Below are 26,240 nucleotides of genomic sequence, written 5' to 3'. Positions count from 1 at the left end.
CCAGAGGTTATTGATAAAGTCATGAGCTACGCCCACAGTGCTCCGAGGCTGGGCACCACGCTCCCGAGAGCCTGCCTTCCTGTGTCCTTCAGAAAATCTGCCAAAGAAAAATCTTGAAAGAAGGCGTTTTGACTGTTGGTCCTCAACTTTTGTGTTTCGAACATACATAAAATTGTTAAACATCGGAACCACTGTATTAAAGGAGATTTTAAAAGGAAAAAGGATTGACCCATCACCATAAGCAGCCATCTTTACAGTTCCCTCATCTCATCCTCTCTCCTCTTGTACGCAGTCAGTCATACCATGTACACAGGCTTGCGTTCTGCTTTGTTTACTCCCAGCTGTGTTTCCAGTCTTTACCACGCTGCTGCAGTGTACTCATGGTTATTTTTACAGTGTGTGATGTACTGATGGAAATTCCAGTGCACCGTAATGCACTCATCCATTTCCCCAGGGCTGGACACCTGTATATATCCCCTCCTCCCAGTAGCTCGTACTTTGAGAAATGCCCCAGGAGGGCCAGATGTTGCCTCTTAGCAGCTGCTCTCCTCAGCCCATGTTGGCCTTGTTTTCCCCACTGCTGCGCCTCCAGCTGCTGCGCAGCACGTCACCTCCCGGGGCTCCCACCTGTCCCCGAGGCTGCCGGGTGCTCACGGTGCAGTGTGAACAGAGATCTGGCAGCGGGCCTCTCACCGTCCTCGCGGCCACTTCCACTTCACCTGGGAGGCAGAGCCGCAGAAATGGACCAAATTTGAATACAACTCACGCAGCCTAGAGCAGGGCTTCTCAGCTGTGACACGACTGACATTTTGGGCCAGATAACTCTTTGTGTGGGGGCTGTCATGTGTATTATAGATGTTTAGCAGCATCCCTAGCCTCCACCCACAAGATGCCAGTCGCACGACCCGCCAAGTTGATGAGCACCAAAAATGTCTCCAGACATTGCCAAATATCCCCGGGGGACCAAAATCATCCCTGGCCGAGAACCACTGGACTAGAGAGAGTGTGTGTTTGTATTTTTCTCAGATTAATGCATAACACAGTCTGTTACCCTCAGAGATGACCTGGGAAGGCAAACATTCTGTATCACTCTGAATCCTCTCCAGCTCTCCCCATGGTTGCAGATTTTTTCAGTTTGCTTTACTGAAACTGAAGCCATTAGTTAACAGAAGACATGGAGGGTATAACACAACAAAGGCATTGCTAGTTTAAGAACTAAGTTCGAGGGGCGCCTGGCTGTCTTGGTTGGTAGAGCAGGTGACTCTTGATTTCAGGAATGTGAGTTCGAGCCCCGTGTTGTGGATAGTGTTGACTTAAATAAAGTAAAAAGTAAATTCAGCACTGCCTTCCCTGGGGTATTTTAGCTGTGGCCTTATTCTCCCATAAATGATGCGCCAGGGCTCACCAAAGACACAGCGCACAGACAGTGTCTGGCATTGGGGTGGGAGTTCCAGTGGTGGCATGCATTTGAGTGGCATGGTATCCCACAGTACCCAGCGTCTTGAGAATATGTGCTTCCTTTTTTTTTTTTAGTTAGGTTTTAGAAGATTTATTTATTATTTTAAAAAAATTTNCGCCAGCATCTAGAGTTCTCTAATTTGCTCATTTTAGCCACTCTTGACTGGCGTGAGGTGGTATCTCAGTGTGGTTTTGATTTGAGAATACGTGCTTCCTGAAAGCCCTTTTGAATCAGGCTCGTAATTAGCTAAATGTCCAGCTGTTACTTCTGTGACTCTTAAAGCAAGCAGATTGGGAGGCAGGGAGCTTCTGAAGACGTGGGCCATTTCTGGTTCTGCTTGCCGAGAAAGATCTAAAATAGCATTGACCAAAGGTAGCTGTAGATTCAGGGCTTGTTTGTAGATAGTGCTACCAGAGGCGTCCCTGGTAGCACCAGAACCCATTCCAGTACTTCATCTGCTTGTCGGTGATGGGAGAATTGAGAGATCCTTACTTTAGTGTTTGACAATCAAAGTTTAATGGCTTTCCTGCGGCTTATCAGACATTATCTTCTTGCTTGTGAAATGTGTAATATGTAGGTAAATCATAATCCTGGTGAGGGTTTTAAAAAACCGAATAGAACACATACCTAAGAAATAGCAAGGAGGAGGGGCGCCTGGGGGGCTCAGTCGGTTTAGCCTCCAGCTCTTGATTTTTGTTCAAGTCCTAATCACATGGTTCATTGGATCAAACCCTGAATCAGGCTCTGCATTGACAGTGCAAAAACCTGCTTAGGATTCTCTTGCTCTCTGCCCCTTCCCTGCTCACATGTACACTCTCTCTTTCTCTCAAAATAAATAAACATTTAAAAAACCAAGGGAGAAAACTACTTTTACTGATTTTTTTTCTCTTTCCTTTATTAAACTTTTTAGCTGTCCATTAAATATTCCTTGCTAGATTTCTGGGACTTCTTAACCTGAGGTCCATGGGAGTTATGGAGGTCTGTGCATCCCTTAGAATTATATGCAAAATTTTTTGTGTATTTGCATTTTTCTGGGGAGGGGTATCTTAAGCTTATATTCTTAAAAGGCAGTATGGTCCTGAAGAGCTTAAGTCTCAATCTTTACATTTCCTGCCTATATCCTAATAACCATAGTACCTGGGCTGGTAAAGTAGGAGTGCACACAACAGATGACTCAGACTTGAAAGGTCCAGAGAACAGCTGGAGTGGGTTTGAAATACACCCTAGGCCTAGATCCTTCTTATTGAAGAACTCTTCAGTGAAGGGCTCAGTGCTGACCGGGTCTCCTTGACGGAGAACATTCAGTCCTCAGCCTCTTCAAGTGTGAGCTGCAGAAAATCCTCTTGCTGGCGGCCATGAACTTCTCAAGCCAGCCCACATTCAGGGATTAAGAGGGAGGTGAGGGGCCATTCTGGCTCCAGAGCACGCAGTGGATGGGCCCGTGTTGCAGAAATGTCTCACTCTACCCAGGCCTGCTTCCTCCTCTCCTCCTCACAGCTGTTGATCCCGAAGGCACTCCTGCACAGACAGGCATCCTGTACTTTATACTTCAGAGTCGGCTTCCCAGAGAACCCTACCTGCCACAGAGTTCAGCAAACTAACTGTAGGTCAGGACTTACCTTTTCAAAGAAACTATATCAAAAGTGAGCTGTATAGTAAGTAGGTTTCTGTAAAATCACCCCACCCACTGATTACAGCACAGCTGTGGCGTCTCATCTTTCTCAGACAATCCAAACCCCCTGCTCCTCAGCCTCTTTGAAGGGACCTGCTCCTGTCATCGATCTTGGCACCATCCATTCCTGGGTGGAAATCTTCCGGCACTGGAAGTGGCTATCACTGCCAGTGATCGGGGTGATGGGACTGCTCACGTTGTATTAGGCATGTGTATATCTGTCTTAATTGTGCAGATCGTCAGGTGGCACTGAATCCCACCGGTCCATTTTACAAAGGCAGACATGGGATTAGCTGGTACAGATTATAAGAGCCATTTCACATTAGTTACTATGTCAAGGGTCCAAGTGTGATTAAAAACCTTACATTCAACTATCAAGTGAAGATGATGAGGTATATCGAGTAATTTGGAGGAGGTGACTTTTATGATTCTAATAGAGACATGGGAAATTCCAAAAACATACCCTGGGAAAAATACAAAACAGTCATTATAGCACCATCTCACTTAAATGATTCCTAAAATCAGGCCAATAATGATTTGGGAGCCATTCCTGGTTTCTTTGTGTTCCCAATCACTGAGCCAGCTACCTCCATAGCTGTTTGTGGGATAGGCAGGAAATTGGTGCCAACTTTAACCTAGGAGATGGCCCTTTTGATGTATCCTATTCATTACCGAAATGGACCTTGAGGACAACAGGCACCCAGCTGGGCTCCTTCTGTGGCCTGCATGGCCCTGTGTGGCTGGAAGGGAGATGGAGCAAGAGCCCAAGCCTGAGGGACACCCCTAAGCCCTGTGACTAAGGCCCTGCCACTTTCACCGCCCAGAGCCTCCTTCTCCAGACCTAGTGCATTCTGGCATCCTGGTGGCCTGGGCCTCGTGAGTAGAATGATCACCAAGGCCCAGGATGTCCATCTTCAGTGCACCCAGTGAAGGGCACTGGGGAGCCTCCAGGGTCCCTGCTCTCCCTGCTGCAGTCATGTAAAACCCGAATTGGTGAGGAGCAGCTGTATTCTCTGGCAGTTAGAGACAGATACCTTTGGTCACCAACATAGAGCCCTTGTTCCACACTGAACCAGGCAGATGCAGTACTGATGTGTCTGTGTCTACCAGTGGTGCTGGAAGCACCTCACAGATTTCCAGCTGCAGAATGAGAAACCCTGGTTAGACCAAAGGCATAGCTTTTAAAGTTGTCGAAGTCTGTCAGTGCACAAAACGACACTTAGACAGTGAAAGATGGCCCCTTGGGCATCCACAGATCTATGGCTCAGAACTTCTGCACTAGAGCTATATGATACAGTATGCTGATGGTTCTGGAATAGAAGTTCTGTTTTATCTTGACCAGTAGAACTAAATGATTACATGATGAGAAGCAACAGCATATCGTGTATTGTTCCAGTGCTCTTCCTGGACTTTGGAGGCCAGGTTTCTCTGTGACAGAGCACAGGAAAATACATACAGGGATCTGCAGAAACCTGGTGTACTGGTCAGTCAGCATGAACTGTCAGATTTGGGCACATCTATGAGTGAAAACGGGTCACCCTGAAGGTGCGAGTGACCAAAAGGGCCCTATGCAAGTGCTACAGGAAGAGAAACCTTCATCTTCAGATTTGGCTTCCAGACCACGTATCTCACCTAGAAGGAGAGCAGTTAGTGAACCAGGGAACATTCAGATGAATTACCTGGTAAACGACAAAGTGCCAGAGATCTGATAGTTTCCTTTCGTTCAATGAAGGCCTTGCTCTGTGTGCAGTAAGGAAAATACGCTGTGAAAGAAGCAGTAGCAGTGAATGAATGGGGACTTCAAACCCGGATCTTGATGCTGGTGTAAGTGAACATTGAGGTGACCAGTTGGATCAAGATTCAGTTTCAGATCAATCTCGTGTAGCATTTAAAGTTGAGTCTTTAAAGATGATAGTCCTAATGAGGATGGATAAGAACTATCAGATGAAGATGATGAGGTATAGCGAGTAACTGCATCAGGCAGGTGAGAGTGATACAGATTCATTTGAAGAAGATCCTGAGATTTCCTTAGCTGACTGTTGGAAGTGAACTTCATGCAATGAAGTGAGACCTCCCCTTCCACCTCATTGCAGCAGATGTTGAGCCCTTGGTGAGAATTGGCTTTGTGAAGATAAAGGGAAAAATGGCTACAATAGCCAAAGTAGAAAATTCAATGCAAGGAATAGAGGGCTTTGATGTCCCTGGTTATAAAACAACTACAGTGAAGGATTCCAGAGAATCTGTGCTGAGGAAAATGAAGAGAAAATCACACAAGACTCCCAGTCCCAAGAAACTGAGGATATACATATGCGGGCAGGGGAGAGGAGCCTGGGACGAGAGAATCTCAAAGAGTGCCCATGCTCAGCACGGGGCCCGATACTGGGCTTGATCCCATGATTCCTCATGACCTGAGTTTAAATCTTGAGTCATGCACTCAAACAACTGAATCACCCAGGCACCCAGTTTGCTTTCATTTTTAATAACGGTTTTAAAGATACTGATTAGCATGTAGACATCTGTTGGCTTATGGAGATAACTGTAAGTTGTGGCATCATATTGTGAAAAGTTTGTAGTTGTACTTACTGGTTGTTCAGATTCTCAATCGGGGTTCAATTTAGTCTTTACAAAACAGTGCTTCTTCAGCTTGAAAAAAAAAACCAACTGTTTAAAGGTTTGTGGCCATATTGTGTGTCATATAGCCAGCTTTCAATTATATATGGTAGGGAATTTTTGACATTTATAAATAGTGCTTTAAAAAGATAAATGCATGGAAGCAACAGCCCATGAGGTGCTCAGGAGTGTTGAATATGTTCAGTTATAAAATGAACTGTTAACAAGAATTAATAAAAAAACAGAATTTTTAAATGTTTATTATTGAGGGAGAGACTGCACACACGCACATGCAAGCAGGGAAGGGACAGAGAGAGAAGGGGACAGAGAATCCAAAGTGGGCTCTGTGCTGACAGCAGTGAGCCCAGTGTGGGGCTTCAGCTCACGAACCATGAGATCATGGCCTGAGCCAAAGTCAGACGCTCAATCAACTGAAGCACCCAGGCGCCCCATTACAGAAATGAAAAAAAAAAAAAAAAAAAAAATCTTAAGGGGCGGCTAGGTGCCTCAGTCAGTTGAGGATCTAACTCTTGCTTTCAGCTCAGATCATGATCCTAGGGTCGTGAGATTGAGCCCTGCATCAGCTGAACATGAGACCTGCTTAAGATTCTCTCTCTCGCCCGCTTGTGCACTCTCTAGAATTAAAAAAAAAAGAAAGAAAAAAAAAGGATCTTAAAGTAGAGTTTATAATAAAGGATACCTACTAAGGTGGAGGAGATTTTGATAACCAGAGAGTCATCCATTTCATTGATGAGGTCAAGCTCAAGCATAAGGGGAACATTAGAGCAAGAGGCCTCTAGGGCTTTTAAACACATACACACCCTCTTCTGGCACCCACCACACCAGGATGATTTCATCACTAAAGGAATCAGCTATGCTTGGATTCGCTGTGCCCAGTCTGAAAAAACAAAAAACAAATGCCGCGTTAATTCTGTAGTGCCCAGAATCTGTGGGGGAAGCCCTGTGCAAAGCCAGCCTGGATAAGTTACCAGTCTAAGACATCATCCTGGTGGGCTGCTCGCCATGCCTTCAAAGATCCCGAAACCTCTGCAGTACTTCTTTGGTGGCAAGAAAATAAGCAACATGAACCCTGCATCATTTGTGATGCACTTTGCAGGCGTCTGTTCTCTCTGGAGGTAAATACCAGGAGCTGCTGCTCTTGGATGTCAGTTCTTTTCTCTTGATGTCTCCTGAGTTCCTGACTCATGATCAAGCCTAAAATGTGTTTTCGACCAAGAGAAACAGACTCCACTGAGCCTGGTGTGCTTGCTTGGGTTTATGATGGTGGATAGCCAGATGGTGGATAGCCAGTGACCAAGGACAGTGACCTGTTAATTCCGGCATCCCTCCTGAACTCTGCGGTTCTTTAGATGAAAGGCACCTTTGGTGTTCATGCCAGTAGCGTCCTCAACATGCTTGTAAGGAATACAGGAAAAGGGAACAAGATTACAGAGGCCAGGAAACAGAAAGATGACACTCAAGCATAACAAGCAGACAGTGAGAGATGGTCAGGAACCCTGTGGGCCCACTCATTCTACCTGACTGCCGCAGTGGAAGATGAGACACTTCCGTGTACTATCAGTAATGAGGACAAAAGGAGATTTTAGACAGGTTCAGTGACAGCAGGTAATTTGAAGAATTGGATCCCTGACAAGGAAATGTTTGAGCACCAACAAAAGAGGCTAGTGAAGGTAAGAAACCATTAGGCGCCTGGGTGGCCTAGTCGGTTAAGCTTTTGACTTCGGCTCAGGTCATGATCTCACAGTTTGTGGGTTCGAGCCCCACCACGGGCTCTGTGCTGACACCTCAGAGCCTGGAGCTTACTTTGGATTCTGTGTCTCCCTCTCTCTCTGCCTCTCCCCTACTCGAGCTCTGTCTCTCTGTCTCTCAAAAGTAAAGATTTAAAAAATTTTTTAATAAAAAAACCCATCCGGCTGAAAAATGGCCGAACCGAAGGTATGCACCTCCTCATCCTTGGAGCCTGTGTTATGTCATGTAGCAAGAAAGGATCTTTGCAGAAGCAATTAGTTAAGAATCTTGAAATGGGGAGATTATCCAGGATTATATGATGAGCCTTACGTGCAGTCATATGTCTCCCTGTAAGAGGAAAGCAGAGGGAGGTTGATGCACACAGAAGAGAGGGCAGTGTGAAGGTGGAGCAGAGAGATTTTGAAGATACCTACTTTGAAGATTGAAATTCCAGGGCCATAAGCCCAAGCCTGCAGATAGCTGCCTGTGGCTGGAGGGGGTAGAGGGGTGCTCCATGGAACTGTGTTCAGGCCTCCAAAACTGTGAGACAGTTTCTATTGATTTAATCCACCAAGTTTGGGGCACCTGGATGGCTCAGCTGGTTAAGTGTCTGACTCTTCGTTTCAGCTCAGGTCATGATCTCAGGGTTCGTGAGTTTGGGCCCCACATCAGTCTCTGTGCTGGCAGTGCTGAGCCTTTTTGGGATTCTATCTCTCTCTCTCTCTCTCTCTCTCTTTCTCTCTGCCCCTTCCATGCGTGCGTGCTCGCTCTCTCTCAAAATAAATAAATAAAAACCCACCCAGGTTTGTGGTAATGTGTCACAGCAGCCACAGGAAAATAACACAGGCCCCATCATTACATCGTGTCACATAAGTGCAGGGAGGGGCCCAAAGGGGCTTCTTTCTCATTCTGGAGGTGCCTCTTCTACGTCCGCCAGTTCTGACACAAGCAGACCAGGGGTAGAGCAGGACACGTCCCACAGTCTTCATAGGCAAAGGATCCCAGCCTGTAGCAAGTCTCTTCAGTGACAGAAAGAGAAAATCGTATCTGAGCCTCTATGGATGTCTTGTTACGCATACTGAAAACTTGAATATGTGTGTGTTTTCATCAGGTAACAACTAGGAAATGCAGTTTATATCCTGAAGAATTTGATAGCAAAGGACTCTAATTGCATTTTAAGTAGAAAGTTTCTCCAGTACCAAACTGAAAAAGTATCCAGTCATGTCCCTCCAAATTCATAATGATGCAGAGTATGAGAGGGAAGAGAGGTCATCGTCCGTGATTTTGCACGCGAGCAGGTGAGCCATTCTGCTCTCTGAAGTGGCTTGGGGAGTCATTATCCTAAGACTTTTGCACTGCCCCCCTCCATCCAGGTTTCAGGTCATGTTTAGGGCAGTGGCCTCTTGTTTCATTTGCCCTGATTCGGAGGCAGTGCAGCAGTAGATCAGCAAAGGCTGAGTTTGTACAAGAAACAAAAATCCCTTCTCTAGGAAAGCTTCCATTTGTGGCTTATGGCAAATCAAATGAATACCTGATAGAACGGCATTTTTTCAAACTTTGCGCATCAGAATCTCCTGATGTGCTTTTTACCAATGCAGATTCCTGGGCCCATCGTCCGATTCTGATCCCTCAGTCTGTATTTTCAGGAGTATGGATTCCGACATGGTGGACAAGTATTACATATTTAAGAAACACTAAGCTTGTCAGAGTTCTAACAAGCAAAGAGAAACACTTATTTTTAGAATTGTTAGACAAAAAGAACATTTTGTAATAGAAATAGAGCCTTCTGTATAAATACCACTTGAGAGTTCTGTTTTTTATACAACTTCTGTAGATTTGGGACTAGAAGCTTCTGTGTACCTGCTTTTAAAGTAAAACCCCATTCACTATTTAAATTTGCTACCCTCGTTCGTTCCAAACCAAAGTAATCAATTGACAAGGTTTGAATTTCTGTTGAGAGACATTTTCCCACACTGGGGGTTTACTTGTAATTTGTTTTAAGACTTGACAGTATGTATTAGTGTGAATAGGAAAAAACCATTTTATTTAAGTCACATGTAAGCTGAGGCAAGGGTACATGAGGGTGGGGCAGACCATTTTATTACTGCATCTATTTTTGTCTGTACTTGAACTACTCCATTATGAAAAATGTTGCTTTAAGTCTAATGAAGGGGAAAAAAACAAATATCCCAACGGGCTCGCTGAATCATCACATACTCCTCCACGTGTGAAGTACAGGGGACACAGCCAACTCTCAAACCAAGGGGCTCCTTTTCTCAGGCTGTCTTGCCCGTCTGGCTTTTCTTAGCACCTCTCCCAGAAGCCAGGAAAGTGTGTCAGCTGTTTCACAGTAGGAAGTGGAAATGGTGCCCAGCTCTCTGAAGGCATGACTCAGTTTGGCACTTTGGAGCTTTCGTCTTAAAGATAGCGTGAGAGTTTTCTGTAATCTGTAAATTTTGGTTCCAGCCATTATGCTGCGCTATGGAAAAGCAGTGGCAGTGTTTTCCAGATAGAAGCCGGCACACATTAAAACTTAGCTGTGTAAGAAAAAGGACATCAGATACAATCAGAAAGCATCTGAGGGGCACCTGGATGGCTGTTGGTTAAGCGTCCGACTCTTGATTTCAGCTCAGGTTATGATCTCACGGTTCATGAGTTCGAGGGCTGCGTCAGGCCCTGAACTCACAGTGTGGAGCCTGCTTGGGGTTCTCTGTCTCCCTCTCTCTCCCCCTCCCCTGCTTGCTCGCTCTCTCAAAAATAAACAAACATTTTTTTAAGAAGCATCTGAAATAATGATGTTTATTCTGCATAGGATCTTTGTCACAATGCCAGCTAACGTTCTAAACAAGAATCCTGATTGCAGTCAGTACTTTAGCCACGTAAAATGGCCTTTCTGTATACATGTAGTTGTTGAGATTTCAAAATATTTTAAGAAATCTTTGTTTTAATATCTTGAAATTACAAAACCTGCAGCGTGTCAGTGAGCGCTGCCATTTCACCGCAGCTCCCAGCAGGGACCCATCTGCTGACAGTTTGTGATGATGGAGGCGGGGTCCACTTAAGAGAGTGTTAAGAAGGGCTAGAGGCCCGCACAGTTGTTTTTCAAGGGAAATCCTGCTACTAACCAGTAGGAAGTGTGTATTAGACCAAAATGCCATTGTGAAAATATTCTGAAAGATGACCTTTATGTGAAACAGCTGTAAACGTCTACCTCTTTTCCTGTACATTTGAACTCAAGTAAGATAGGGTCGGGTAGGTTCACCTGAAAGATACTTAAGGTCCAAGCCTCCTACTGTAGGGCCAGTGAGCAGTGTCTCATCGAGGGCTTCACAACAAGCTCTTCGAAGCCATTGGAACCTTGTTTTCTCCTTTACTGTCGTGTTGTTAGAACCAGTCCACACCCTGTGTTGCTTTACTTCTCCTACCTTGGAAGACCGTGGTGTGATCTGGAAGTTTTTAGAACTGTTGTGATTATGGTAGGTTAATAAATAATGAGCTGCACTTAGCAATCGATTTCTGGGCTAAAAGCAGTTGGAAGGGTCTGAGGTTTAATTCTGAAATCTTAGCTAAGAGTTGGCGGCAAAACACCCTATTTGAAAAAAATATTTAAAGGGAGATCAGAAGGTATTCTTCAGACTGACTGTAGTTAAATACCAGCATCTTTAGTGTACTTGCGCTTCATTTTCCATCACTTTCTGCTAGATGTGAGGCACTAGAATGGGCACAATCTTTTGCAGATGTTCAGACTAGATTTTTTTTTTTTTTTTTTTTTTTTAAGAAAACGTTCTATTTCAACATCCTTCTCTCTTTTCTCCCCGGAAGAGATAGTGTGATGATATTTTGAAAAATAAGAAGCTGTTGGAATAAGTGAAACATTTCGTTAGATGCGTTTAAGTCAGGCATATGTTTTCAGTTTCAGAAAAATTCAGTTGGTTATTTCCCCAATTTGATTATTTCAAAATTCAGCTTTTAAAAATTCCCATAGTTGGTGATGGTGATAATGANCTGTATATTGTGTTAGAGCTGAGAAAGAAAAGTTTCCTTTTCTTTTTTTTTTTTTTTTTTTTTTTTTTTTTTTTACTGTTTTTTGAAAGAGAGAGACAGAGTGCAAGCAGTGGAGGGGCAGAGAGATAGAGGGAGACACAGAATCTGAAGCAGGTTCCGGGCTCTGAGCTATCAGCACAGAACCCGACGCAGGGCTCGAATTCACAAACTGCGAGATCATGACCTGAGCTGAAGTCAGACACTTAGCCAACTGAGCCACCAGATGCCTCACCCCACGCCCACCCGCCATGTATCCTCTTGAGAGTGCTTATCCTGTATATTGTGTTAGAGCTGAGAAAGAAANCCTAAGCGAAAGTCGGACGCTCAACCGACTAAGCCACCCAGGCGCCCCGAAAAGTTTCCATTTCTAATGCCAAGGTGAAATATGAATTAGAAGACCGTTGTGACAAAAGTTCTATTTGGGTGCTTGAGGTCTTCTTCCTAAACATTTCATTTAAGACGGTCTTAAAAGCTTTAAACATATTGATTGTCGGTTCTTTAGAATACTTTTTCAAAGTGCTTCTTAACCTGTTTCCCCACTCCTCCCGCAGAAATATACTTGTAGCCTAATCACAACTGACCAACTGCCCAAGATGCCCAAGACCACAATTCTGGGACATACAGGTGATTCTTCAGCCTGATGGCCAGACTTCTGAGACGTTTAAACTTTATAGTTGTTAATCATACAAATTCTCCTTCTGAATGTGCTGTCTATAAAATATAGCCTCAGCAGGGTAGCTCACACATTTTTAAAATATTCTCCAAATGGTAGAAATGGCTCTGTAGGGAAGCCCAAGTATTTATACAGTTTCTCTTAGAGAAATAAAATTCTTTATCCTAGATCGGATGTCCAGTTTTCACAAGATGCTTGCTGAGAAGGTTATAGGCGGCGTCTCTGTTAAAAAGCATTGCTTTCTGTTAACTAGAGACGTGCAAGCAGGCCAGCGCTCCATAGCCTTAATTGCAGAAATGATCCACACCGCTAGTCTGGTACACGATGATGTCATCGACAACGCAAGTTCTCGGAGAGGAAAACACACGGTTAATAAGATCTGGGGTGAAAAGAAGGTACAGTGTTTTTGTTCTCTTTCAGTCTTCTTACTCAACCACGTGCTCTTTGATTGCATTTATTCTTTTAGATTTGTCTCATTAAAAAGTAAAGGATGCTTCCTCAAATGAGGCCTTCCAAATTTTAAAATAGAACTCAGGTCTTGCCCGTGTACAGATGTTTGCTAATAGAGAAAACCATGGAAAACTGAACTTCATATTTCTGGTTATTCACAGTTTTACATAGAATTCCTTTTGGTTATAGAGAAAGGGATTTTTGTTGTTATCCAAAAAGCATATTTCATGAGGAATCATAATTTACTTCTGGGCTCAGATTACCCAGTATCAGTTTGATTCTTTAACTATCTATTGACTGCCGTTTGTAAGAGTGTCATGACAAGTAAATAAAGCTAAAACATATGTGTGTGTGTGTGTTATACTTTTTTAAAATACAGGTATGTATAATGATATATACACACACTGAAAATTCTACCTTTTTTAGAGGCTGTATAATTGAGTTTGATTCATACATGTATATTTTAAAGCCTATTTGCATAGTATTTTATCAGCATCTCTTGAAGGGGTATATAAAATGGAGACTTCCGCTTAAAGGTATTTAAATCACAGGGTGAGGAACGGGAATGAAGCTGCACAAATGAACATGAAGATGTACAGGCCTTTTGTGTGAGGCAGACGACCCATCACCCCACACGCATCCTGTGGCCACACACAGAACATTAGTGTGAACGAGGTTTCCCTTGGCTCACCTTCCCTTCTCTCACATATTTGTAGTACCTGGTTGTCTCCTGTTTTTTGCCCATATGAAAAAGAAGAAATATGTATTAATTGTTACCTTCATGTGCTGGTTTTGCTTTCATGTACGTGACTTTGCTGTGTAGTTGAGTCCTGTGATCTCATTTATAAATCTCTTATTTCAGAGTTTTTAAATTAAAGGTTTTGTGTCCTGTGGGCAGAATTCCATACATCAGAATATTGTTAAAAAAAAATGGGGAGTGCAGTTTCATTTTGGAGAGGTTGTGCGTACCTTTATGTCATGTCCCTGAGTCAGCTGTCCATTTTTAGGGCATGTCCTTAAAGCCTTAGATAAGAGAACAAATCCAGGGGCCGCCTGGGTGGGTCAGTCGATTAAGCATCCAACTTCAGCTCAGGCTGTGATATTCATGGTCCGTGAGTTCGAGCCTCACATCGGGCTCTGTGCTGACAGCTCAGAGCCTGGAGGCTGCCTTAGATTCTGTGTTTCCCTGGGCCCCTCCCCCATTCACACTCAGTCTCTCTTTCTCTCAAAAAGAAACAAATACTAAAAAGAAAATCTGGGCTTTCTCCTTGCCTCGTTAGTCCCCCCTGTTATTGTCTCTGCTATTGGGGGCCTCTTTCAGCCTGAGACTGGTCTCCCTTGTGCAGCCCTGCCTTCCAGCCTCCTCCCCTTTACTGCTGCCTCTCAGCCACAAGTACTATGTATCCAGTAAAAATCCATTCACACAGCACCTGCTCCAGGAGCCCTCAGTACCCGGCCTGGGTTCCAGCCCTTCTTTCTTTTAACCACTCAACCAGCGATCCCCAGGGCCCAGTCTAGCGACTTAACTTTCACAGGCTGGAACCTTCTAGCCCCTGGGATCCCTGGGGCCAGGAGAGGAAAGATATAAAAGCCTAGAGATTCAACCCCTCCAGTTGCTAATGATGTAAGGGTGGCTGAAGGATAGACGTATGTGCACATATATATCATAATATATACGATGATTCTGTAAATGTGTATGTATGTTTATGTTGAGATAACTTGTATGTTATATAAAATGATAAATAGACTCTCTGGCCCTCCCCTGCTCACGCTGTCTTTCTCTCTCTCAGAAATAAATTTTAAAAAAACATTAAAATGATAAATAGGTAACATACTGAACATCACTAATTTTAGGTATTAGAGAAAAGACAATAAAAACTTAAAATGTGGTTAGGTTGAAAATTCTATGAATTAAAATGTCTATGAGATCTGCCGTTTATAACTAATTATAGCATAAAACATAGGCATATTTTTAAGTATGCAAATGAGTATGATTACTGCCTATAATTCTATTATATATAATTTTTAATAAGCTACAAATACAGTATGGGCATCTACCCCCAGTCCAAAGAAGATTGGAAAAATATTGACCATCTAGGGCTCACTACAAAAAATTTTGTCTGAGAACCGGGGGCAGTGTAATACAGCGCAAAGAGCATTGAACTTGGAGCCAGGATTCCTTGATTTGGTTTTCATTGAAAAAAGTGCCAGGCGCTGGGGTGTGCTAAGTGCTGGCTGGGATAATTCCAGCCCGTGCCCTCAAGGAGTTGGTAAATAGGGAATTGGGAGTCAACGAAAAGTGAGCAGATGCAAGGGGTGCTGTGCTCACGCAGAAGAGAGGCAGCTTCAGACTGAAGGATCTAAGTGGACTTCCTGGAAGTGTCCCTAAACAAACTGTGCAGGGGAGTCAGCTCAGTGAAGAAGGGGAAGGACTTTCTGAGTAGAAGACATGGCAGGTAATACGGGCACAAGAGCACGGTGTGAGCCAAGAGCGAGTGTCCAGCACGGCCGGCCTGAGGGCGGAGGCAGCCTGAGGGCCCAGGGATGAAGCAAGACACTTTGACACTGTTCGTCCCCAGGCATCCACTTCCTCTGCTCAGAAATGGAGAGAGAGACTGTGCGTAATCTCTGGGAACGGATCCCGTTCCCACGATGTGCTGAATCCGTAACTGCTGATTACAGAGTCCTGCCGAGGAACAGGGAGGGGAAGACTCACTGCCAAGATGACCCCTCCCTCCCTTTCTGTATTTATCTCCTGAGGAGCCAGCTCTATTGCTGGCCCCGCTGCTCCAATCCTTTTCTCTGAATTGTTTTTTTTTTTTTTCTTTTCTAGGCTGTTCTTGCTGGCGATATAATTCTTTCTGCAGCATCTATAGCTCTGGCACGGATTGGAAATACAACCGTCATATCTATTTTAACCCAAGTTATTGAAGATTTGGTGCGTGGTAGGTTAATTCTGACGCTACTGCTTTTTTATTCAATCTCAGTATAGTTATCCAGTCAATCCAGCCGTATTGCAAATGACCCCTTTCTTTCTTTATTGCAAATGACCCGTTTCTTTCTTTATAGGCGAGTTTCTTCAGCTAGGGTCAAAAGAAAATGAGAACGAGAGATTCGCACACTACCTTGAAAAGACCTTCAAGAAGACTGCCAGCCTGATAGCCAACAGTTGTAAAGCAGTATGTACGTTCTGTCTTTGTTCAAGTTAAAAAAAAAAAAAAATGCCTCCTAGCTCTTTTCTTGGGAGCTAATTTTCCTGGGAGCTAATTTTCCTGGGAAACATTTCACTGGAGAACCTTAAAATAGTAACCAAAATCCCAAGAGGTCACTGAGAGAATTACATCCCCAAACAGCGGGATCTTCTGCTGTGGGTTTCATTTTCACAGTCGTCTTTTGCTGTGTGTGGGTCCACTCTTCATTCTCCTCCCCAAGAACAGGATCAAAATAAGCTATCTTCACCCAGTCTGCTCTCCAGACTGCAGAACGTTTTGAAAAACTTGTCATGAATAATGGAATAATTTCTTTCATGGTTGTCCCATATACCATTTCTGACATGTTACCCTTAAAAAGTTACAAAGTGCTGTGTTTTTGGGGGGGTGGGGAGTACTGTGCAGAGGAAAAGAGAGTGAGAGAGAATCTCAAGCAGGCTCCTAGCTCAAAGCCTGATACAGGGCTCGACCCCACTACCCTGGAATCATCACCTGAGCCAAAATCAAGAATTGGGCACTCGACTGAGCCAACCCAGGTGCCCCAGAGTGCTCTGTTCTTAAATATACCATCTGCCCAGGAGAGAATACCTGTTAGATTGTACTAGTGTTCTTTGTCCTTTATTAGGAGTAGTAGATCCTCTAATCTTTGGGGAATGATATAAATAAGCCATTTTTCTTTGGGATATAAATTGAGTGTGAACCATGACTTTTTCTCCCTTGCCTTCCCTCCCTGGCCTTCTCTCCATTCTTCTTTTTCTTTCTTTCTTTCTTTTTTTTTTTTTTTAATTTTTCAGAGGCATGGGCCCAGTTTTTCATTTTCTTGGATTTGCTGCCATTTTTATTTTTATTTATTCTTTAATTTACATCCAAACTGGTTAGCATATGTGCACAATAATGATTTCAGGAGTAGATTCTAGTGATTCATCCTCAACAAGTGTCTTCCTTAATGCCTCACCCATTTAACCCATTCCCCCACCCAAAACCCCTCCAACCACCCCGTTTTTTCTCTGTATTGTATCTCTTATGTTTTCCCCCTCCCTGTTTTTATTATTATTTTTGCTTCCCTTCCCTGTGTTCATCTGTTTTGTATCTTAAATTCCTCATACGAGTAAAGTCATATGATGTTTGTCTTTTTCTGACTAATTTCACTTAGCATAATACCCTCCAGTTCCATCCACATAGTTGCAAGTGGCAAGATTTCATTCTTTTTCATTGCTGAGTAGTAGTCCATTGTATGTATGTATGTATGTATGTATGTATGTATGTATACCACATCTTCTTTATCCATTCATCCATCAGTGGACATTTGGGCTCTTTCCATACCTTGGCTATTGTCAGTGCTGCTATAAACATTGGGGTGCATGTACCCCTTCAAAATAACACACCTGTATCCCTTGGGTAAATAGTAGTGCAGTTGCAGGGTCATAGGGTAGTTCTATTTTTAATTTCTTAAGGAACCTCCATACTCTTTTCCTGAATGGCTGCCCCAGTGTGCATTCCCACCAGCAGTGCAAAAGAGATCCTCTTTGTCTGCATCCTCACCAACATCTGTTGTTGCCTGAGTTGTTTATTTTAGCCATTCTGACAGGTGTGAGGTGGTATCTCATTGCGGGTTTAATTTGTATTTCCCTGATGATGAGTGATGTTGAGCATTTTTTCATGTGTCTCTTAGCCATCTGGATGTCTTCTTTGGAGAAGTATCTATTTATGTCTTTTGCCCATTTCTTCACTGGATTATTTGTTTTTTGGCTTTTGAGTTTGATAAGTTCCTTATAGATTTTTGGTACTAACTCTTTATCTGATGTGTCATTGGCAAATATCTTCTCCCAGTCTGTTGGTAGCCTTTTAGTTTTGCTGATTGTTTCCCTCACTGTGCAGAAGCTTTTTATTTTGATGAGGTCCTACTAGTTAGTTTTTGCTTTTGTTTCCCTTGCCTCCAGAGACATTGAGTGCAGCGGCCAAGGTCAGAGAGGTTTTTGCCTGCTTTCTCCTATAAGATTTTGATGGCTTCCTGTCTTACATTTAGGTCTTCAATCCATTTTGAGTTTGTTTTTGTGTGTGGTGTAAGAAAGTGGTCCAGGTTCATTTTCTGCATGTTGCTGTCCAGTTCTCCCAGCACCATTTGCTGAAGAATGCTCCTCTTTTTTTTTTTTTTTTTTTTTTTTTAAAGTCCGTGTTCTCGGGACATCTAGGTGGCTTAGTCGATTAAGCGTCCAAGTGCAGCTCAGGGCATGGTCTCACAGTTCATGAGTTTGAGCCCTGCAACAGGCTTGCTGCTGTCAGTGCAGAGCCCACTTCAGATCCTCTGTCCCCCTCTCTCTCTGTCCCTCCCCTGCTCATGGTCTCTCTCAAAAAAGAAAAAAGTAGTAAAAACATGTGGTATTCGATGCTAGCCCCTAAATGAGAGCCAGTTCTCTCCATAGAATTGCTTATCTGACCATGCCTCCGCTGAACCAATGTGGCAGAGATGAAACCTGGCAAGCATGAGCCCCTTGCAATCAAAGCAGCAACGGAGGGAGAACTTCAAGGGACAGATGGACGTTGTTGGTGATGCTCTCTTAACATTCCTGCAGTTACGGGAGCGCTTTTCCTCAGATCTCTTCAGTGAAAAAGGTCCCTTGCCAGTGTGCCTCCATTCTGAAAAGTATCAAGAAATGAATAATTGTGAATCATAAAAGAATGCAGACATTTTCTTCCTAGAAAGACTAATTGAAACACTAAGCAGTGTGAATTATGTAGAACATGCTGGCCATGACTTCAGCCATTTTTGTCTTTAGTGAAAGGGCCAATATTTTATTTGCGAAGAATTGCAAGTGTGATTTTTTTTTAAAGAGAGATGGCTGGGTTTCTGGCTGCCTCAGTTAGTTGAGCATCTGGCTCTTGATCTAGGTTCAGGTCATGATCTCACAGTTCATGAGTTCGAGCCCTGCAGAGCCCTGCATCAGGCTCTGCACTGACAGCATGGAGCCTGCTTAGGATTCCCCCTCTCTCCCTCTCTCTCTCTGATCCTCTCCAACTCATGCACTCTTCTCACTTTCTCAAACATTTTTAAAAAAATAAAAAGAGAGTTGGCTGAAAATATGGCAGACACTAGAATGCCAAATAAAAGAATGACTCATCTTAAAAGGGTGCCATAAAGTTGCTACATTAACCCTTCATTAATCATCATACCTTTGATGGTCAAAATCTCCATGAAGATGGAGAGCCAACTTCATAAGGCACACTAGGGCATTAAGTGAAGCTCGCAGATGATCAAACCCTACGAAGGGCCGAGGACATGGACCCAGGGCACCAAGGAAAGCCATCATTGTGGTCACAACACTCCGCTTAGGAAGCCAGAGACGTTATAGCACACATGTTCATTTATAAATTGCACTTCGTCCTTCACAGATTAGCAGGTAAACAGTGGATGGCTCGACCCTTTTTTAAAATGAAATGCTGCATGCTGTCCACTAGGAGGCATGCCGACATCATCCCACAACTACCCACTTTTTATGTGATTTATTCCTATACTCCAGAGCTGCTAGAATAATAAAGCAGAATCATAGTGTGAGCGCTCTAAATAAAAGGTTCTATATTTAAGTGCCTATGGGTAGAAATATTCCAGAGGTGTTACATATTCAAAATGGCTATTTTTGTGAACTCCTGGTATTTAAAATGCAAAGACATGTGGGCTCCCAAAGTTCATGCAAAGCAAACTAGAAGTGCCAAAAGAGGAAATGGAATTTAAACATCAGAATTATTATGGAATAATTAATAGAATTCTAAGATATGATGGCAATTTGAAGGAAATTTAGCAGCTTTTAATTTATCCTGTTAACCACTCACTATATTTTTCAGTAGAAATAGTATAAAAACCAAGAGAGGGCTGTCTTAAGATTGGTGTTTTTGAATAAGGATTGTATTTTCCTGTCTTCCTTTCCTTTCCTATCTTGTCTTTCTATATGTTTGTCTTTCTTATAGGCTCCCCGCCCAGTGTGGGGCTTGAACTCATGACCCCTAGATCAAGAGTCCTATGCTCCACTGACTGAGCCAGCCAAGCCCTCTCTAGGATTATTTTATGACAGCGATTGATACGAAAATGGAAGTAATATTGTTAAATGAAAGGTTACTTATTTGTGTGCCATTCATACAGAATACACTTGAGCTTACCAGGGAGGCCATGATTTGTTCCCCAGAAACTCTGATGGGAATGAGACCTGAGAGGTCCAGTAGCCCATCCAGTGTTCAGTCAGACAGAGGCTGAGCTGGGATTCAAACCCAGAACTGGGTATTCATTTATTTTTCTTTTCTTCCCCCCACCCCACCCTCCTGAATTCCTATACCCTCCAGTTCTGTGTGAGGCCTGGAACCAACAGGCGGCCATCCTGTTACTTTATTTCCAAAGCCACAGTTGCCACCACGGGATTTTGTCTTGTGGGTCGTATTTGCAGAGCAGTGTCTTTTGGTACAATATTCTTATCTAATCTACACCGAGACCTTATTCCTATTTTGCCAGCTGTTATAATACTGTAACAAGAAAAGGGGAGAATGTTTTCTGGTCCAGGACCCAGTCCAGGATCTCATGTTGCACTGAGCTGTCATAAATCTTCCGTCTCTCAGCCTAGGACAGCTCCTCAGTCCGTCTTTGCTCTTACACTACCTTGATTTTTTTTTTTTTTTTAAGTTTTTTTATTTAATTTGAGAGGGAGAGAGAGAGCGAGCGAGCATACGCAGGGCAGGGGCAGAGAGAGGGGGAGAGAGAGAATCTCAAGCAGGCTCCACTCTATCAGCTCAGAGCCCAACACGGCTCTGTCTCACAAACCGCAAGGTCATGACCTGAGCCAAAACCAAGAGTTAGACACTTAACCGACTGAGCCACCGAGGCAACCCCATTGCCTGGATTTTTTTTTAATGTTTTATTTATTTCTGAGAGAGAGAGAGACAGCGTGAGCAAGGGAAGGTCAGAGAGAGAGGGAGACACAGAATCCGAAACAGGCTCCAGGCTCTGAGCTGTCAGCACAGAGCTTAGTGCGTGGCTCAAACCCACGAACCGTGAGATCATGACCTGAGCCGAAGTCAGATGCTTAACTGACTGAGCCACCCAGGCGCCCCCCTGGATTTTGAATTTGTTGTTGAGCCTTTCAAGTTGGATTTGTCTGCTGCTTCACAGACTTAGATGCAGGTTATGCATCTGGGGCAGGAAAACCACGGAAGGGATGCCGTGTGTTCAGGCCTCACATCAGCGCCACGTGACCTCCCTGTGCTGCACCTGGTGATGTCTGCTTTGATCACTTGATTGAGGTGTAGCTGCCGGATTACTTCATTTTCAAGTTACTGTTTTTCCCTCTTTGGGGAGGGATTTTGAGATTATGTAAATCCGCTTCTTACCAAACTCTCACTCTGGTTTTCGCGTCTATTTATGATTCTTTCCTGAGACACTTATTACTGCGGTGGCTGCCAAGTCACTGTTTTGTGAATTCTGTCGTTCCTTCAACATCATGCTACTATGGTAGAGGGTTCGATTTAAGGAAGATCTTCTCTCTGTGGGTTCTTGGATTCTTATTCTATGGATTATAACCCTTTACTGTTACTTATTTGAATGCTGAATTATCCCATATTTGGCCAGTGGAGAAGGCCTTTTAACATGGCTCCTGTGTGCTTTTAATCTACCCCCATCATTCTTTTAGCACTTACTTAATTTCTTTACTTTTATTAGTATTTTTTACTATTATTTTTTTAATTTTAGAGAAATTGCAAAAGGGTGAGGGGCAAAGGAGAGAGAGACAGACTCCCAAGCAGGCTCCATGCTCAGTGTGGACCCAGACACAGGGGATCAATCCCACAACCCTGCGATCACGACCTGAGCTGAAATCAAGAATCAGACGCTCAATGGACTGAGCCACCCAGGCACCCCAGCACTTAATTAATTTCTGGCAGGAGATGTTTCAGGTTCATTTTGTCCTTCCCAACCCTAGGATTCATAATTTCTCCAACAAGCCCTGTTATTTTGGTGGAGAATAGTATTTGGAAACCAAGATCTCTGTACTAGGTATCGTTGGGCNNNNGTATGTGTGTGTGTGTGTGTGTGTGTGTATACACACACACACACACACATACATATATGGGTATGTTTATATCTTGGTCTTTTTAGTTTTCACCTATGTGTATCCAAAGCAGTGAGCTATACTACCGATAGCTCATTCCACAGGATTCATGATCTGCCTAGCAATCAGTCCTTCCATCCAGTTGACCTTTGCACAGTATAGGTTAGAACAGGACAGATCCTTATATTATGTGGGTTATCTTTTTTTTTCTTTTTGATAAATACACTATAGTTCTATGAAAGTACTTTCTCCTCCTTATGCTTTTTCAAAGAACATCTTCTATAGCTTTATTGTAAGAATGCAGTATATAATACATATACAGAGTATGTGTTAATTGTGTTAATCAGTGAGGCTTCTAGTCAACAGCAGTCTATTAAGAGTTAAGTTTTGGGGGAGTCAAAAGTTAGATGCAGATTTCCATCTGCACAGGAGATGGAGGAGTGTCAGCACTGACACTGATCCCGTGTTGCTCAGAGGTCCCCACATGCATGTTTCCCCTTCTTTCTTACAAGGAAAAAAGTATCCTGTGCTACCTTTTGTGTATCTATCTGTCTGACCTTTGCATGTTGCTTTCTTCAGTTAACAGTGTATCAGGGAAGTCATCCCATGCTACTCTGTAGAATCTTCCTCTTATTTTATTTTGTTGAGAGAGAGAGGGAGAGAGGATCCATGCCCACCACAGAGCCTGATGCAGCCTCCGTCTCACGACTGTAAGATCATGACCTGAGCCGCAATCAGATGCTCAACCGGTTGAGCCGCCCAGGCGCCGCTCTTCCTCATGTTTTAATCGGCTGCTTCGTATCCTACCAAGTGGATGTACCACGGTTTTCTCAGCCGCTCCTGTAATATGGGCATTCAGGCTTCCAGTAGTTTATACAGTAACAAATAACACTACGGTGCCTAACCTTAAGCAAGTGTGTTTTTCAGGGTTTTTTTTTAATGTTTATTCTTGAGAGAGAGCACGTGCGTGCACGCCTGAGTGGGGAACAAGCAGAGAGAAGGAGGGATGCAGATTCTTAAGCAGGCTCCAGGCTATAACCCATGAACCTCGAGATCAGGACCTGAGCCGGATTCGGACGCTTAATCGACTGAGCCACCCAGGCGCCCCGGTGTGTTTTTGATCTGTGAGCAGTGCCCCTTCAGGGTGTATTGGCAGGTAGTTGTGTGTGTGCTTCTGTTCCCCACCACGTTTCCCTCCCTGAGGGCGGTACTCTCGCGTGTTCTCACCCCCGGCGTGTGTGAGCGCCCTGCATGCTTCCCCATGGCCGCGCTCACAGCATGCGCTGTAAGGCTTTTCACTTTCTGCCAATTTGAACATCTTTTCAGGTGCTCAGGGGCCATTTTTATATCTTCAGTTTTTGTTATTTGTCTGTGTCTTTTGCCCATCTTGCTGGTCCTTGGTCCCCACCCTCCAGTTTTAAAGAGCTCTTTACAGGGGTGCCTGGATGGCCTCTTGACTTCTGTTCAGGTCATGATCTCTGTGCTGGAGGCCTGGAGCCTGCTTGGGATTCTCTCTCTCCTTCTCTCTTCCCTCCTGCGCACGTGCGCACTCTCTCTCTCTCTCAAAATAAATAAACTTTAAAACAAGAGGGGCGCCTGGGTGGCTCAGTCGATTAAGCGTCCGACTTCAGCTCAGTTCATGATCTCACAGATCATAGGTTCGAGCCTCGCATGGGGCTCTGTGCTGACAGCTAGCTCAGAGCCTGGAGCCTGTTTCAGATTCTGTGTCTCCCTCTCTCTCTCTGACCCTTCCCTACTCACGCTGTCTCTCTCTCTCTCTCTCAGAAATAAATAAAACATTAAAAAGTTATTAATAAAAGAAATTAAAAAAAAAAAAAAAGCTCCTTATATATTAGGAATATTAGCCCTGGCGCGCCTGGGTGGCTCATTTTTTAAGTGTCTGACTTCAGCTCCAGTCATGATTACATGGTTCATGAGTTCGAACCCCATGTCTAGCTCTGTGCTCCTCCTCCTCTTTGCCCCTCCCCCACTCATGCTCTGTCTGTCTCTCAAAAATATTTTAAAAATTTTTTAAAAAGAATATTAGCCCTTTATCTGTGCTGTATGTTGTACATATTCTCCCCCAGTATTTTTAGTTGGTTTTTGATGACACCCGTTTCGATAATTTCTTATGTAGGAATGGAGCTCCAATAATCTCCACTATTTTTTTTTTTTAATAAAGAAGACACAATAGGGGCACCTGGGTGGCTCAGTCGGTTAAGGGTTCAAAATCTGATGCCACCGTTTCCCAGCCCTGTAACACCCGGTGCCCCCTTGTGCCCGCAGGCCTGGCCTGTAAGTGAGGTGATACGTGAGAAGTGTCACATTAGTTCCTGGCACACGACGAGGGCCCAGTAATTGTTCACTCGTATCAGCATCAGCCACAAAAGAAGTGCTTCTGGGACACTGTGTGGCTTAACTAAGATAATGTAAACTGCTCATCATATGTACTCCATAAATTTTAATCCAGTGAGTTTAGAAATAGAAGGGAGTTTTTAAATATCTCTTACTTTTCAGGAAGAAAGCTGGCATTTCTGTGCTGTTTTGTGTTGAGGTGATAGCATGAATAGGCTTGCTCTCCGAGTTATTTCTGCCTGGAAAGGGGGTGTCATTGTGTTCTGAGCTCAGCACATCCCCGGCTGCCCAGCTCTTGCCACAATTACTCCTTCAGACAAGCTGATGCCTATCTTGACTCTTGTCAAAGTTTCTAAATTGCTTGCCAGCTGGTGTCATAGATTCTTGTTTGGTTGAAGAGAGGGACCTCCCTGTGGCTCACGGATCAGTGCCCGTCAGGGGTTAGGTCCGTGCTGCTGAAAGCAGTTATGAGTTTATTACTCACTCAAGTGGCCACCTGACCTTTCTTGACGGGCAAATTTTTATTGAGGACCCGTAGCCAAACATTACGTGGTCACAGACTTCATTGAGTCATCAAAAACATTCTCAGGGCTGAGCAAGTTGTATGATCTGGCTTTAATTAGCCGTGGAGCATGGACGCCGCCCAGCTCCTGCTTCTGAGCCCGGGAGATGAGGAGGAGGGCAATTATCCGTAACAGCAAACATCTAGTGTTAGGACCGGATGCCCAGCACTCTGCTGAGGCTTAAAAGTAGCGGCCCATGTATCCCTCACAGCAGTGCTATGAGCTAAGTGCTCTCGATCCTGCGTTTTATAGATGAGGAAACTGAAGCCCAGAAATACCGAGTAACACGTAAGATCACGTGGTAGTAAGTGGCGGAAATGCGCCCCTAGCAGGCTAGCTGCAGAGCCCGCACCCCTGGGCCACACGGGTGCCTGAGCAAAGAGGGTCCCGACCAGAGGGTCCCGGAGAACAGGGTCCTTCGTCGTCAGCGACCCCCTGCAGGAAGGAGACTGCGCTCTGTCTGCCTTTCTCAGGGAACCAACGTAGACATTTCGTCTCCAGGGGAGTAGACATCATCCTTGTTCCCCCCTTTCTGTGTTTGCCCAGCTTTGTTTTCTGGAAACATGGTGGGGCCTGCTTAGCATGCAGAGCAGAGCAGCGGGAAATGCGCTCAAGTGACCAGAGCCGGCTAGTTTTCTTGGAGTTTTCAAAAATACTTAGAAGTCTTATTTCTCCTCCACTGAAAAAGAAAGGGAAAAAAAGCTTTATGTAGATCATTACTTCTTGTAAGAGAAATACAGAAATAGTAGGACCCAGAAGACCCTGGAGAATGAGAAAACAGGGTCTGTCAGAAGCATGAGGCCTGAGGCTGTTTCAGACATGTGAGGAAATAGCTGCATTGGAGAAATAAGTGAAATCACCAAAACTTTAATATTAAAAGAAAGAAACTACAAATGAGGAAATATATGGCAACGTCACGTGTGATTAGATCAGACTAGCTCTCCTGAAAAGGTCTCCTCAATAGAAAAATAAAAATAAAGCCCCCGTTTAGGCCAGGTTTAGCGCTGAGTGCTGGAAGCAGTGAGAAAAGATGCCTTATCCTGGGAAAGGGGTGGAAGGTGGTTTCTGTAAAATGTGAGAAAACCGTATCATGTGCATGTTTGGCCTCCCTCTGCTCTGGTAGGTCCTGACTGTACCGGACCCACCTCACTGCCTCTTATTTAAGGGGTCGGATGGGTGCATCCGTGCACGCGAGCGAGGCCGCCCGGCTCAGGGCTGCCAGCAGCTCATTTCAGAGTTCTCTCTCTGCTTCAGGTCTCTGTCCTCGGATGCCCTGACCCAGCGGTGCACGAGATTGCCTATCAGTACGGGAGAAACGTGGGAATAGCCTTTCAGGTTGGTCTGCTGCTTTGTAAGAACGTGGCCCGTTG

At 44.1% G+C, this 26,240-nt stretch overlaps 1 protein-coding gene and 1 pseudogene across 2 annotated transcripts in view; both read left to right on the top strand.

Annotated features, from left to right (window-relative positions):
• Positions 1 to 26,240, top strand: part of PDSS1 (decaprenyl diphosphate synthase subunit 1) — a 40,434-nt gene that overhangs the window by 9,586 nt on the left and 4,608 nt on the right. The window contains exons 5-8 of one of the 2 annotated variants that reach the window (XR_013337163.1): positions 12,461 to 12,602; positions 15,491 to 15,602; positions 15,727 to 15,840; positions 26,125 to 26,205. Coding sequence is in view for 1 of the 2 variants with exons in the window: in XM_077772422.1 (XP_077628548.1) it covers positions 12,461 to 12,602; positions 15,491 to 15,602; positions 15,727 to 15,836; positions 26,125 to 26,205 (445 nt within the window). In the remaining variant the exon portion in view is untranslated. The remainder of the gene's footprint in view (positions 1 to 12,460; positions 12,603 to 15,490; positions 15,603 to 15,726; positions 15,841 to 26,124; positions 26,206 to 26,240) is intronic. The other variant, XM_077772422.1, reaches the window with a different exon arrangement.
• Positions 856 to 5,528, top strand: LOC144238592 (E3 ubiquitin-protein ligase Mdm2-like; annotated as a pseudogene).

Source organism: Crocuta crocuta, unplaced genomic scaffold (genome assembly GCF_008692635.1).
Source record: "Crocuta crocuta isolate KB4526 unplaced genomic scaffold, BGI_CrCroc_1.0 scaffold96, whole genome shotgun sequence".
NCBI classification, from domain to species: Eukaryota; Metazoa; Chordata; class Mammalia; order Carnivora; family Hyaenidae; genus Crocuta; species Crocuta crocuta.
Note: the sequence above shows the minus strand (reverse complement) of the source record. Positions and strands in the feature narration are given on the sequence as shown.